The sequence below is a fragment of the Salmo trutta genome, chromosome 8, assembly GCF_901001165.1.
Source record: "Salmo trutta chromosome 8, fSalTru1.1, whole genome shotgun sequence".
NCBI classification, from domain to species: domain Eukaryota; kingdom Metazoa; phylum Chordata; class Actinopteri; order Salmoniformes; family Salmonidae; genus Salmo; species Salmo trutta.
In genome coordinates, this window is record NC_042964.1 from 15,840,757 (window position 1) to 15,855,001 (window position 14,245).

The 14,245-nt window shown below is 43.7% G+C and overlaps 1 protein-coding gene across 1 annotated transcript in view; it reads left to right on the plus strand.

Moving 5' to 3' along the window:
• Positions 1 to 848: 848 nt before the first annotated feature.
• LOC115198266 (ATP-binding cassette sub-family A member 1) overlaps positions 849 to 14,245 on the plus strand; it is a 291,299-nt gene continuing 277,902 nt past the window's right edge. The window contains exon 1 of the mRNA XM_029760119.1: positions 849 to 961. Within this exon, the coding sequence (XP_029615979.1) occupies positions 896 to 961 (66 nt within the window). The 5' untranslated portion in view covers positions 849 to 895. The remainder of the gene's footprint in view (positions 962 to 14,245) is intronic.

The window sequence follows — 14,245 nt, forward strand, 5'->3', positions numbered from 1 at the left end:
AGCGGTTTGCTGATGTCAACGTTGTGAACAGAGTGCCCCATGGTGGCAGTGGGGGCAGGCATAAGCTATCGACAATGAACACAATTGCATTTTATCGATGGCAATTTGAATGCATAGAGATACCGTGATGAGAACCTGAGGCCCACTGTTGTGCCATTCATCCGCCGCCATCACCAGCTTGATAATGCATGGTCTCATGTCGCAAGGATCTATACACAATTCCTGGAAGCTGAAAATGTCCCAGTTCTTCTATGGCCTGCATACTCACCAGACAAGTCATCCATTGAGCACGTTTGGGATGCTCTGGATCAACTTGTACGACAGCGTGTTCCAGTTCCCGCCAATACCCAGAAACTTTGCACTGCCATTGAAGAGTGGGACAACAGTACACAGGCCACAATCAACCGCCTAATCAACTGTAGGCGAAGGAGATGTGTCGCACTGTATGAGGCAAATTGTAGTCACACCAGATACTGACTGGTTTTCTGATCCATGCCATTACCTTTTTTTAAGGTGTCTGTGACCAACAGATGCATATCTGTATTCCCAGTCATGTGAAATCTATAGAACAAGGCTTAATGAATTTATTTAAATTGACTGATTTCCTTACGTGAACTGTAACGCAGTAAAATCTTTGAAATTGTTGCATGTTGCGTTGATATTTTTTTTCAGTATATGATAATGCATCACTGGGTTGTCACAATAAGTCCCGAACCAGGTGCTTTGCTATGAGACCAAGGCCTTGGGAAGTGGGTGATTAGTGGCATTCCCTCCGGCATGATGCACTTGTTCTCTGTATTAAAACCAAAACCCTGCTTTTATTCCCTTTAGGGTCTATTAAGTGGGGGGGTTGCCATAACAACACGTTGGCAGGATATTGCCTAGATACGGCATAATGGGTCTCCTGACACAACTTGGTCTGCTCCTGTGGAAGAACTTCACTCTTCGGAAGAGACAAAAGGTAACTACACACCCTCAAAATAAATCAACCTACATCTGCTAAAATCATGGACACAGGGCTGTGCTACAGTGGACACAGGGCCGTAACTAGGGTTAGAGTTTTAGTGAGGTCTGGAAAAAGATTTTACTGCGTTTCTATCAAATTAAAACACTTTAAAATGCTATTTGGAGAACAGCGAAAACAAGGACAGATGACCTGTGCCATTATCACCTTGGCTGCTATAGGTTCATTCATCTCACGTGATCTACAAAAAATGACTATTTATTTATTTATTTTGCGCACTCCTTTCTTTGAGAGTCGGTCTTTGTTTGTTTGGTGGATGTCTGTAGAAATGGCAGCAGCAAAACTTTTTTTACTCCTGCTTTAAAATTGCATTTTGTTCGGTATCTCGCAAACACACTCTCATCAGCGTCTCTAGACTAGTTGCCTATTATGCCGGCTGCAAGCGTGATTCGTTTCACGTCACCCTCGGTCTGTGCCACGAGAAGGCGGAGTAAGCCGTTTGAGAGAGTGGCGAATTTGCCGCTAAAAAGGAAATTCTGAGAGGAAAATCCAGGCGAACATAACGAACAAACCACTGTTCATGATTTCACTAGTTGGCAAAGATGCAGGCGCAATTAGAACTCGGTCAGATCAGGAATATCAGCGTTATGAGCTTTGATCAACGCTGGAAGCAATATTTCTATTATATATATATATTTTACATTTAGCAGACGCTCCTATCCAGAGCGACTTACAGTAGTGAATGCATACATTTCATACTTTTTTTTTTTCTGTGCTGGCCCCCCGTGGGAATTGAACCCACAACCCTGGTGTTGCAAACACCATGCTCTACCAACTGAGCTACAGGGAAGGCTTGGACAGACCTACTTATGCAAGGGTTTTTCTTAATTTTTAGTATTTTCTACATTGTAGAATAATAGTGAAGACATCAAAACTATGAAATAACACATATGGAATCATGTATTAACCAAAAAAGTGTTAAACAAATCAAAATATATTTTATATTTGAGATTATTCAAAGTAGCCACCCTTTGCCTTGATGACAGCTTTGCACACTCTGGGCATTCTCTCAACTAGCTTCACACGGAATTATTTTAGAACAGTCTTGAAGGAATTCCCACATATGTAAAAATTAAGAAAAACCCTTGAATGAGTAGGTGTGTCCAAACTTTTGACTGGTACTGTATATATATATATATATATATATATATATATATATATAAAAAAAATATAATTAGAAAACACTACCGCGGTGTACTCATATGTAGTTGGCCATAAGTGAGTAAGGACATCTAAGGTGTTGTGTTAGGGCAAAAATAGAGGGATTTGTCTTAAAAACTGGTACATATCTACGTGAGCTGCTGCCCTAATTCTCTCGCTGGAGAAAAGTTTTACCCTGACACGCACAAGCTGGAAGTGTCACATTCAATTTGCAGAGATTCATCCCTTCCAAATGTTATGTCACTTGCCCCCTGTCTTTAATGTTTAACAAAGTCAGCCTGATGGGAATGGATGGGGCATGGGGAATGAGTTGTAAAAAGTTTGTTTAAAAGCTAGACTATACCTTTACCCACCAAAACATCCACCTACAGTATTACGTTAAATTCGATAACATAGGGGTATGTGAATATGACACACATACAATTGTCTCTGTCCTTACAACTGCTTTTATTGTGGAGCAAAAAGACAGGTTTTTGATAAATAAAGAAATCCCCCTTGAACCTCCTTCAATGAGATTCAAAAATGGGCTCTTCATGCTCTTTAGTGATTTTATGGTCAGAGAGTCCAAGGACATTTACAACGCCCACTCGTTATTCTGGTCTCTGTCAATTCCTGCTGACTCCTCATCTTAGCCAAGGTTGGAGTGTGACATCCCAAGTTTGTTACCAGCTGAATTTCACTACACAGCTTTGACTGTAATGTTAAATTTGAGTCATTTAGCAGACACTCTTATCCAGAGAAACTTAAGGGAGCAAATAAGGTGCCTTGCTCAAGTATCAGCAGATTTCTCACCTTTTGGGTTACCGGCCCAATGCTCTTAACCGCTAGGCTACCTGACACCCTTGTTGACAACTATGTAACATTGATGATCCATCCTCATCTTCTCATCTAATACAAAATCAAAATGAAATCAAATCAAATGTATTTATATAGCCCTTCGTACATCAGCTGAAATCTCAAAGTGCTGTACAGAAACCCAGCCTAAAACCCCAAACAGCAAGCAATGCATGTGAAAGAAGCACAGTGGCTAGGAAAAACTCCCTAGGAAAAACTCCCTAGAAAGGCCAAAAACCTAGTAAGAAACCTAGACAGGAACCAGGCTATGAGGGGTGGCCAGTCCTCTTCTGGCTGTGCCGGGTGGATATTATAACAGAACATGGTCAAGATGTTAAAATGTTCATAAATGACCAGCATGGTCAAATAATAATAATCATAGTAGTTGTCGAGGGTGCAACAAGCACGTCCGGTGAACAGGTCAGGGTTCCATGGGGAAAAAACTACATACAGATGTAGGATTTTAATTGGATCACCCTGTTGCAGGAGAACTTTCAGGAAATGTCTAACTTGTAGTGTATTTGAGGTTTAAAAAAGCTTCTAGATTCTGTCATTTCCACTTTTAAATTTCAGACTTGATTTCCCATTACGAAAAATGTATCCCCCCTTAAAAATGTCCATTGATTATAATCCACATAATAATTCACATTTCCTGTTGCTGCAGGATTATTTTCCTACTGTAGAAAACTGTCTGAAATTAATTTCATCACCCTGTTGCAGGAGAAATTTCCTGTGATGCAGGAAATGTAAAACTTGTTGTGTATTTGAGGTTTAAAAAGGCTTCTGAAGTGTGTAATGAATGTCAGGACTCTGTGTCGAGCTCAGGTTAAAGGTTCAACTCCCATTATCCCTGGCAAATTCCCCCAACCCTAGTCGTTAGCTCCTCACCTCGCTCTCATTACGCACACAACCCTCTCTCTCACACAAGCCTAATGTAGCAGCTAATGATGTATGGGCCATATAATAGTCTGTGATATCACCAACCAGCCATAAGGGAACAGACTATACTGACTAAAGAGAGAGACCCATTATGGCCATTGCTATCCGGGATCCCTGGGATGTCCCTAACCCCATTCAAGATGACATTTAAAATGGTTAAGGTAAGGGTTTATGGTTAGGGTAAGGGTAGGGGCTGAGGTAGGATTGTGTTTAGGGTAAGGACATCCCAAGAATCCCAGATTGCACCAACCAGAGCCATGTATTTAGGGAGTTGGGATAATGCATTATGATGGATTTACATGACCCTTCAACTTTCTATGGCAGCCATGTTAGCTTCCCATGAACATCACATGGGGAATATTTAAACAACGCTTCGTAACTGAACATCTAAAATTTTAACAATATTAACAGTTCTAAAAGTTGGCCTAACTCTCACAATATCTAGGAACATACAGAGAAGAAACTGTCAGATGCATCACAATACCCCCGGAACTAGCCGCATTGGGAGCCAAATTTGAAATGGTATACATTAAATACATGGAGCAGGGTGGAAAAAGTCCCGGAAGCAACCCAGTGGTCTCCTTTGTCTGCGCGGGCGTGATGGGGGGAGAGTGTCCACTTCACAGGAGGTTGGTGGCACCTTAATTGGGGAGGCCACACAGGTAGACATGAAAGACATGAGCCACTGGAGAGCAGAGTGGCCAGTCCTTACAGTGAAGGGCAGGCCACACAGGTAGTACTTGAAGAGTTTGATGGACTCCACTACAGCGAGGAGCTCTCACCGGGTGACACAGTAGCGGTGCTTGTGTTTGTTGAATGTCTTGCTGAAGTACGCCACTACTGTCTCCCCTTCTGGCCCTGGGCCAGCACCCCACCCATGCCCACATTGCTCGTATCTGTGTCCAGGATAAAGGGCACGGTGGGGTCAGGGGGGACGAGCACAGGGACCTCGATCAGTGCATGCGTGTTCAAGGCCTCCTGGCACTCTGCTGTCCGTGAGAAGGTCTGGCCCTTCCGCAGCAGGCGGTTTAGGGGAGCGGCAACGCTGGAAAAGCCCCATACAAACCTCCAGTAGTACGAGGCCAGGCCCAGGAAACGCTTCAGATGCTGCTGGTTAGTGGGGATGGGCCAGTCTTCGACAGCCCACAATTTGTCTTCCATAATGCTGATTCCCTCTTCCCCCACTTGGTGACCCAAGAAGGACACCTCTCTCCTAATGAAGTTGTACTTCCCAGGATTGAGCTTCAGGCCTGCGGCAGCCACCCTCTCCAACACAAGCCGTAGCGCCCCCAGGGCAGACTGGAAAGAGCTGCCATGGGCCAGGATGTCGTTGAGGAAGACCAGCACCTTATCCATCAACCGCTCAAAAGTAGCAGGAGCATTGCACAGGCCGAAGCACAGGACCTTGAACTGCCAGTTCCCAGTCTTGGATCTGGGTAGAGGGGAACCTGGCAGTATCCACTGCAGAGGTCCAGTGAGGAGAACCAGGAGCACCCCCTAACCAGGTACAGCAACTCATCGATGCGTGGTATGGGATATGAATCCTTCCTGGTTACCGCATTTAGCCGAATGTAGTCCGCACAGAACCTCAGCTTGTCCCCCCTTCTTAGGAACCATGACTACTACTGCTGCCTCCTCCTGGCATGCCAGCGGGATATGGTGGGGATGCATCTTGGTGTCGATCTCGTGCTGCACCAGATGAGTCTGACCCACCTCCTCTTCACTCAGAGCAAAGCTGTCTCTGAACTCCAACAGCAACTGCCACAGCTGTTCCTGCTGCTCAGGGTCAAGACCATCACAGTTCCTCCCCCATATCTCTCTCACTTTGGACAGTGTCCTCTCCTCTCCCATCTGGGGTAGCTGGTCTGGGATGGTGTGGCCCAAGCTCACAGAGGGAAGTGTCATGGAGGTAGCTGGGGAATGTAACACACAGCTGTCACACACAGATGTGGGGGCAGCATGGGTCTCTGCTGCCTTGACAGCCGGAGTAAGGGGGTCGTTGGGCTGCCTGAATGTGACATTAGGGTAGGCCATGGTGACTGCAGGCCCTCGCTGGAAGCTCAGTGTGCTCCCGTCTAGGACTAGCTGGCAGACTGTGCTCCTAAGAAAGTCCAATCCCAGGAAACAAGAGTCCTGCATAGCCAACCATACAGAAAGACACATAGTCCTGCCCCCTACTGTAAAAGTAATCATCCCCTTCCCTTTCATGGATGCCAGCTCACCTGTGACTGTGCGAAGCTAAACAGTTGTGGTCCAACCTGGTACAATGTCCGGCCTCACCAGGGTACCTGGGGACCCAGTGTCCACCAGGGAAGAGTAGGTCACCCCATCCACAGTGACAGAGACGTAACAAAAGTCCCCAACACAGGTCCGGGACACCACAACAACAGGTTCCATTCACATTTAGCCACCTGTTTCTGGAGGAAGTGGAGACTTGTTCCCCCGTCTATGGTGGGGTTTGGGAAAGAGAGCCAGGGGTCCGTACTACCTCATCTATGTGGACCCCGAGCTATTTCCCTGAGCTCTGGGAGACATGGGGCAATCCCTGCACAGATGGCCTGGCTGACCACACTACCAGCAGACCATGGGGCAAGAACATGTGCTGCGTGCTGTGAATTAGTTTTGATATTTCAGCCACCCATGCAGGCTTTTACAGCTCTGGGCTGCTTTGCACAGTGGGTGTATCTCTACACTCCCCCACTGAAGCCCCAGCGCACACAATCTCGCTCTCCGAAGCCATCTCCAAGGCTTTCTGTAATGACTCGGGATGAACCAGCTCGGTCTTTGTGTGACGCTCCGTAGGAGAGAGCACCTAAATTAACTGGTCGCGTGCCAGCTCGCTCTGCACGGAAAGGGGAATGTGAGCATATGCCTGACGAGTGAGGCTCTCAAAGAGTTATCAAACACACTTGTCCTGGACATAAGAGAGAACAAAAGAAAAAACCTGGTCTTATAACTTGCGACTGCCCGACCCCTGCCCATAGCCATGCTGTTCACCAACCACAAGGACGCCTGGCACCAAAACATTCCAGGTATTCCTTTGATTGGTAGACAGCAGAGTGACTGGCCTGCTGGACAACCGCAAAACTCATAAACATAACCATAAACTCATACAAATTACACATAATTGACCATGGCACGGAGGAACCACTCAAGGACAACCAGACAGTCGGCAGCCTGACGAGGCAACACATCACAGAATCCTCAGTCTGTGTCAGACCTTCCTCAATCTACCTCCAGATTTTAGATTGCAGAGATGTCTCACTCCAGACAGACCTCAGTCTACTTCCAACCCAGATCTACCCCTGTCTACCTCAAGACATCACATTCAGGACAGATGTCAGACTCTGGACCTACTGAGTCCTTCAAGACATCAGACTCAGGACAGACGTCAGACTTCGCACCCATCTCCATTTACCTCATACATTAGATTCTGGTCAGTCCTCTTCTCAAGACTTACTACAGTCATCTAATGATGATGTGGTGTTTCCCAGTTATGACACAAATATGTCATTTGACGATCTCTGTGACACATTAATATGCTCACCATTACATGATGATTGTATGATGACTGAAGCAGCAGTGGTGACAATACTGGAAAAAGGTCCACCTCAGTCAGATCCAACCTTCAATGTACCAAGCGCATTCTGTCAAAACCAAGCTGATATTGAAGTAACCGAGGGAATACTGCCAGTGACGGAAGGTCCATCCCAGTCATTTGACTCTCAGGATCCAACCAGCGACGAAACAAGTATGTTTTTTGAAAACCCAACAAACATAGTTGAGAAGCAATCCATTGTAATTCGCAGAGTTAATTGCATGACCGATATGATTCAAGCCTTCTCAGACAAGAACATACTACATGCCAACATACAGTGAAGGAAAAAAGTATTTGATCCCCTGTTGATTTTGTACGTTTTCCCACTGACAAAGAAATGATCAGTCTATCATTTTAATGGTAGGTTTATTTGAACAGTGAGAGACAGAATAACAACAACAAAAAATCCAGAAAAACGCATGTCAAAAATGTTATAAAATGATTTGCATTTTAATGAGGGAAATAAATATTTGACCCCGTCTCAATCAGAAAGATTTCTGGCTCCCAGGTGTCTTTTATACGGGTAACAAGAAGAGATTAGGAGCACACTCTTAAAGGGAGTGCTCCTAATCTCAGCTTGTTACCTGTATAAAAGGCACCTGTCCACAGAAGCAATCAATCAATCAGATTCCAAACTCTCCACCATGGCCAAGACCAAAGAGCTCTCCAAGGATGTCAGGGACAAGATTGTAGACCTACACAAGGCTGGAATGGGCTACAAGACCATCGCCAAGCAGCTTGGTGAGAAGGTGACAACAGTTGGTGTGATTATTCGCAAATGGAAGAAACTCAAAAGAACTGTCAATCTCCCTCGGCCTGGGGCTCCATTCAAGATCTCACGTCGTGGAGTTGCAATGATCATGAGAATGGTGAGGAATCAGCCCAGACTTACACGGGAGGATCTTGTCAATGATCTCAAGACAGCTGGGACCATAGTCACCAAGAAAACAATTGGTACCACACTACGCCGTAAAGGACTGAAATCCTGCAGCGCCCGCAAGGTCCCCCTGCTCAAGAAAGCACATATACATGCCTGTCTGAAGTTTGCCAATGAACATCTGAAATGGAGCTCTTTGGCATCAACTCAACTCGCTGTGTTTGGAGGAGGAGGAATGCTGGCTATGACCCCAAGAACACCATCCCCACCATCAAACATGGAGGTGGAAACATTATGTTTTGGGGGTGTTTTTCTGCTAAGGGGACAGGACAACTTCACCGCATCAAAGGGACGATGGACGGGGCCATGTACCGTCAAATCTTGGGTGAGAACCTCCTTCCCTCAGCCAGGGCATTGAAAATGGGTCGTGGATGGGTATTCCAGCATGACAATGACCCAAAACACACAGCCAAGGCAACAAAGGAGTGGCTCAAGAAGAATCACATTAAGGTCCTGGAGTGGCCTAGCCAGTCTCCAGACCTTAATCCCATAGACAATCTGTGGAGGGAGCTGAAGGTTCGAGTTGCCAAATGTCAGCCTCGAAACCTTAATGACTTGGAGAAGATCTACAAAGAGGAGTGGGACAAAACCCCTCCTGAGATGTGTGCAAACCTGGTGGCCAACTACAAGAAACGTCTGACCTTTGTGATAGCCAACAAGGGTTTTGCCACCAAGTACTAAGTCATGTTTTGCAGAGGGGTCAAATACTTATTTCCCTCATTAAAATGCAAATCATTTTATAACATTTTTGACATGCATTTTTCTGGATTTTTTGTTGTTGTTATTCTGTCTCTCTCTGTTCAAATAAACCTACCATTAAAATGATAGACTGATAATTTCTTTGTCAGTGGGCAAACGTACAAAATCAGCAGGGGATCAAATACTTTTTTCCCTCACTGTAGCATTCAAACGCCTGGTTGAAAATGGTGAGGATGAAGCTGTGGTCGGAAACGGAGTGTTCAAGGACTGTCTCACTGATTTCTGGGACATTTTTTATGCAACAAAAACTTGTGAAACAACGTACAAGATACCCACTCTCCATCACACCTACCAGAAAGAGAGTAGGAGGCTGTCGCACGGATTGTGGCCACTGGATAGCAGCGCATTGGGTACTTGCCAATCCAGCTGGCACCTCCTTTTCTGACAGAGGCACTATCCCTTCCTTAATATCCCTTCCTTAAAAAAAAAGCTGTCGGATGGAGGTGTTTTTAAATTACACCAGCCCTACAGAAAAGGATGTGTTAACCGAAGCACTCAACGACTTCAAAAGTGTAGACATGGATGAGATTCTCAGTGTCCTCAGCGGGCACAACTGCTCTGTGCTCCCAAATAAAATAACCTCCCAAAGATACTGGAATAAATTGCACATAAGGAGAGTGTGTAACAAACAGCTTTCATAATAAAGTGCTGGCATCCCATTCTGAGATCTATTGGAGAATCCATGAGTGAAGACAGGCTGGACAACATTATTGAAGATCTCCAACTAAAGGCAGGAAGTGTGACATCAAGTTCCCACAATCAATGTCACCATCTAAAACGGTTTACATTTGACATTTTAGTCATTTAGCAGACACTCTTATCCAGAGCCACTTACCGTAGTGAGTGCATTCATTTTCATCCTTTTTTCATACTGTTTTCAAACCATCACATCCAATCACCTCCTGTGATTCATTGGGGAAAGAGACCAGATGGAGCTCGGTCTCTTCCTCAGATATTGCAAAGGTTCCAATTTATTTATATCCATGACTATCAAGGTATCGTTCACAGAATGACTGAATTCTCAAGACGGTCAGTTGTTCACACTTGTACTTATCGCCTAGAGTTGGCATGTGACTACAGCACTTACGCAGAATTTAGGGCAGAGTTTTGCTCTATGCTGAACAGTGGAGTGTGGGTAATAGACATGTTATAGATGTATCTGTACTCCGGTAACAATTCCTGGGTCTAACTTTCTTAGAAAGTTATGGTTTACTGTTCCCCCTAAAGAAAAAATGTCCCGTTTGGGCTTAATAGCAACAAAAACAAATAAGAAGTAGTTTAGTAAAATTAAACAAATACTCCAACATTTCATGTAGACCATAGACTGTCATTTCCACCACAAATGGTGGGCAAAATGTTGTGGTGCTGAAAGACAGCTCCGCCATTCATCCAGTTATCATAAAAACATATCTAAATGACTAGAAATATACTGTATCACGTGCAGTTTGTTTGGAATTTGTAATTCCTCGGTTTGCCATTGTTTGTATTTTATTGCTGAAGCTTTAATAAGAAGGCCTCCGCCGGTACACTACAGTACCACATGGCCACTTACAGCAGATGTGCTCCAAACAAAAGTCAAATACAGTAGATCACGGACAAAAGGAATGTCAGATATTCAAAGGCAGACATCCTCTTGGAAAATCACTTTGAGCCTGTCAGGATCCACTGGATGCAAAGAGTCTGGTGCACGATACCATTCTGGTAAGTGAAACACAAGGAAGGTTTTCCATGGTAGAAATCTTGTCCATTGCTACCAGGTCTAATAGAATGGTTGTTCCACATGTTCATAACAGTGTCCAGTTCATCCTATGGCATAAACAATAATTTAATCATAATTATTGCAGAAATAAACAAGAATAGTCTAGAATAGGTCAGGGATACCACTTTACAATCAAATAGCCTACCCTGCTCTACATGTCCATTACTGTTTTTAAGATTTGATTGAGTCTAAGTGTTGATATTTTACCTGAATTGGTAGAAGGGAACAGAATTTAATGAGACCCTTGTCAATGTCATCGCCAGTGAAACCCCCGGGGACTAAAATTCGTGAAACACATCCATTCTGTCTTCTATAGATCCCCCACCAGCTTTCAATCTGTTGATTTTCTATACTTGTTCCTTGCAACACACATGGTCCATGCACTGTACCCATGTCGTCTTCGTGGAGAAACTGCTGTAGTATGTTCACATTTATATTTTCAGTCCCCAAATCAGACCTTACTATGTGGGTGCAACTGCCTCTTTCACTAACTGCATGGAAGAAGTACACAGCAATTACTCTTCGGTTATTGTTTGTGAAGTTTGCCTGCATACAAATTACTGTATGTGACATGAAAACCCATCTATACAGCCGTTAATGCTAATGCCAAGTAGCTTAAATATATCATACGAGTCCAAATGCCATACAGTGGCTTGTGAAAGTATTCACCCCCTTGGCGTTTTTCCTATTTTGTTGCCTTACAACCTGGAATTAAAAAATATTTTTGGGGGGGTTTGTTTAATTACACAACATGCCTAACACTTTGAAGTAGCTAAATATTTTTTATTGTAAAACAAACAAGAAATTTGACAAAAAAACTGAAAACTTGAGCGTGCATAACTATTCACCCCCCCAAAGTCAATACTTTGTAGAGCCACCTTTCGCAGCAATTACAGCTGCAAGTCTCTTGGGGTATGTCTCTATAAGCTTGGCACATCTAGCTACTGGGATTTTTGCCCATTCTTCAAGGCAAAACTGCTCCGGCTCCTTCAAGTTGTACAGCAATCTTTAAGTCATACCACAGATTCTCAATTAGATTGAGGTCTGGGCTTTGATTAGGCCATTCCATGACATTTAAATGTTCCCTCTTAAACCACTCGAGTGTTGCTTTAGCAGTGTGCTTAGGGTCATTGTCCTGCTGGAAGGTGAACCTCTGTCCCAGTCACAAATCTCTGGAAGACTGAAACAGGTTTCCCTCAAGAATTTCCCTGTATTTAGCGTCATCCATCATTCCTTCAATTCTGACCAGTTTCCCAGTCCCTGCCGATGAAAAACATCTTCGCAGCACGATGCTGACACCACCATGCTTCACTGTGGGGATGGTGTTCTCGGAGTGATGAGAGATGTTGGGTTTGCTCCAGACATAGCGTTTTCCATGATGGCTAAAACGCTCAATTTTAGTCTCATCTGACCAGAGAACCTTCTTCCATATGTTTGGGGAGTCTCCTACATGCCTTCTGGCGATCACCAAACGTGTTTGCTTATTTTTTCTTTAAGCAATGTTTTTTTTTTCTGGCCACTTTTCCATGAAGCCCAACTCTGTGGAGTGTATGGCTTAAAGTGGTCCTATGGACAGATACTCCAATCTCCGCTGTGGAGCTTTGCAGCTCCTTCAGGATTATCTTTGGTCTCTTTGATGCCTCTCTGATTAATGCCCTCCTTGCCTGGTCCGTGAGTTTTGGTGGGCAGCCCTCATGACAGGTTTGCCATATTCTTTACATTTTTTAATAATGGATTTAATGGTGCTCCGTGGTGTGTTCAAAGTTTCTGATATTTTTTTATAACCCAACCATGATCTGTACTTCTCCACAACTTTGTCCCTGACCTGTTTGGAGAGCTCCTTGGTCTTCATGGTGCCGCTTGCTTGATGGTGCCCCTTGCTTAGCGGTGTTGCAGACTCTGGGGTCTTTCAGAACAGGTGTATATATACTGAGATCATGTGACAGATCATGTGACACTTAGGTTGCACACAGGTGGACTTTATTGAACTAATTATGTGACTTCTGAAAGTAATTGGTTACACCAGATCTTATTTAGGGGCTTCATAGCAAAGGGGGTGAATACATATGCATGCACCACTTTTCCATTTTTTATAATTTTTTGAAACAAGTAATTTTTTTTCATTTCACTTCACCAATTTGGACTATTTTGTGTATGTCCATTACATAAAATCCAAATAAAAATCTATTTAAATTACAGGTTGTAATGCAAGGGGGATGAATACTTTTGCAAGTAATTAGGCCCCGGGACACTATAGTGATGTCTCCTTGGCCTTTGACGTACTCCCTCTGGATGGAGATATGATTGTACTTCTCACACTATGGCTCTGGTAAGCCGTAACCCGGCCAATCGGTATCTTTAATGCACAACAAAGAAATGGATGCGCTGATACACCGTGGGCTCTGCTGCCTCAGCCATACTTTCAATATGTTGACTGCTGTTTACAGAGTTTATCTCGTGATCTCAACAAAACAACTTTTGTTATGTGGTGATCACAAGAAAAGGATCTTGTCATCTCATTAAAATCAGGGAATAATTGTTAAATTCATTTATCCTTTCTAGACTTCTGTACTAATCAACTATATGGCAAGAACATAACAATTTAGATCTGATTACATTGGTAAAATCACTGCTCTATTAAAATATATTAATCTTACGGTATTTCTCCAATGACAAACCTGTGTGTCTTGTTTGCAATGAAACTGTCGCTGTTTGCAAAGAATTCAATCAGAGATTCAATCGTTTCTATTTACACTTTTATCCAACTGCTGGTGCTTGCTTCTATTTACAGTGCCTTCGGAAAGTATTCAGACCCCTCGACTTTTTGCACATTTTGTTAGGTTACAGCCTTATTCTAAAATCTATTTAAAAAAAAAATGTCCCATCAATCTACACACAAAACCCAATAATGACAAAGCAAAAACAGGTTTTAAGAAGAGTTTGCTAATTTATTTAAAACAAAAAACTGAAATATCACATTTACATAAGTTTTCAGACCTTTTACTCAGTACTTTGTTGGAGCACCTTTGGCAACAACTACAACCTCCAGTCTTCTTGGGTATGACGCTATAAGCTTTGTACACTTGTATTTGGGGAGTTTCTCCCATTATTCTCTGCAGATCCTCTCAAGCTCTGTCGGGTTGGATGGGAAGCGTTGCTGCACAGCTATTTTCAGGTCTCTCTAATGATGTTAGATCGGGCTCAAATCCGGATTCTGACTGGGCCACTCAAGGA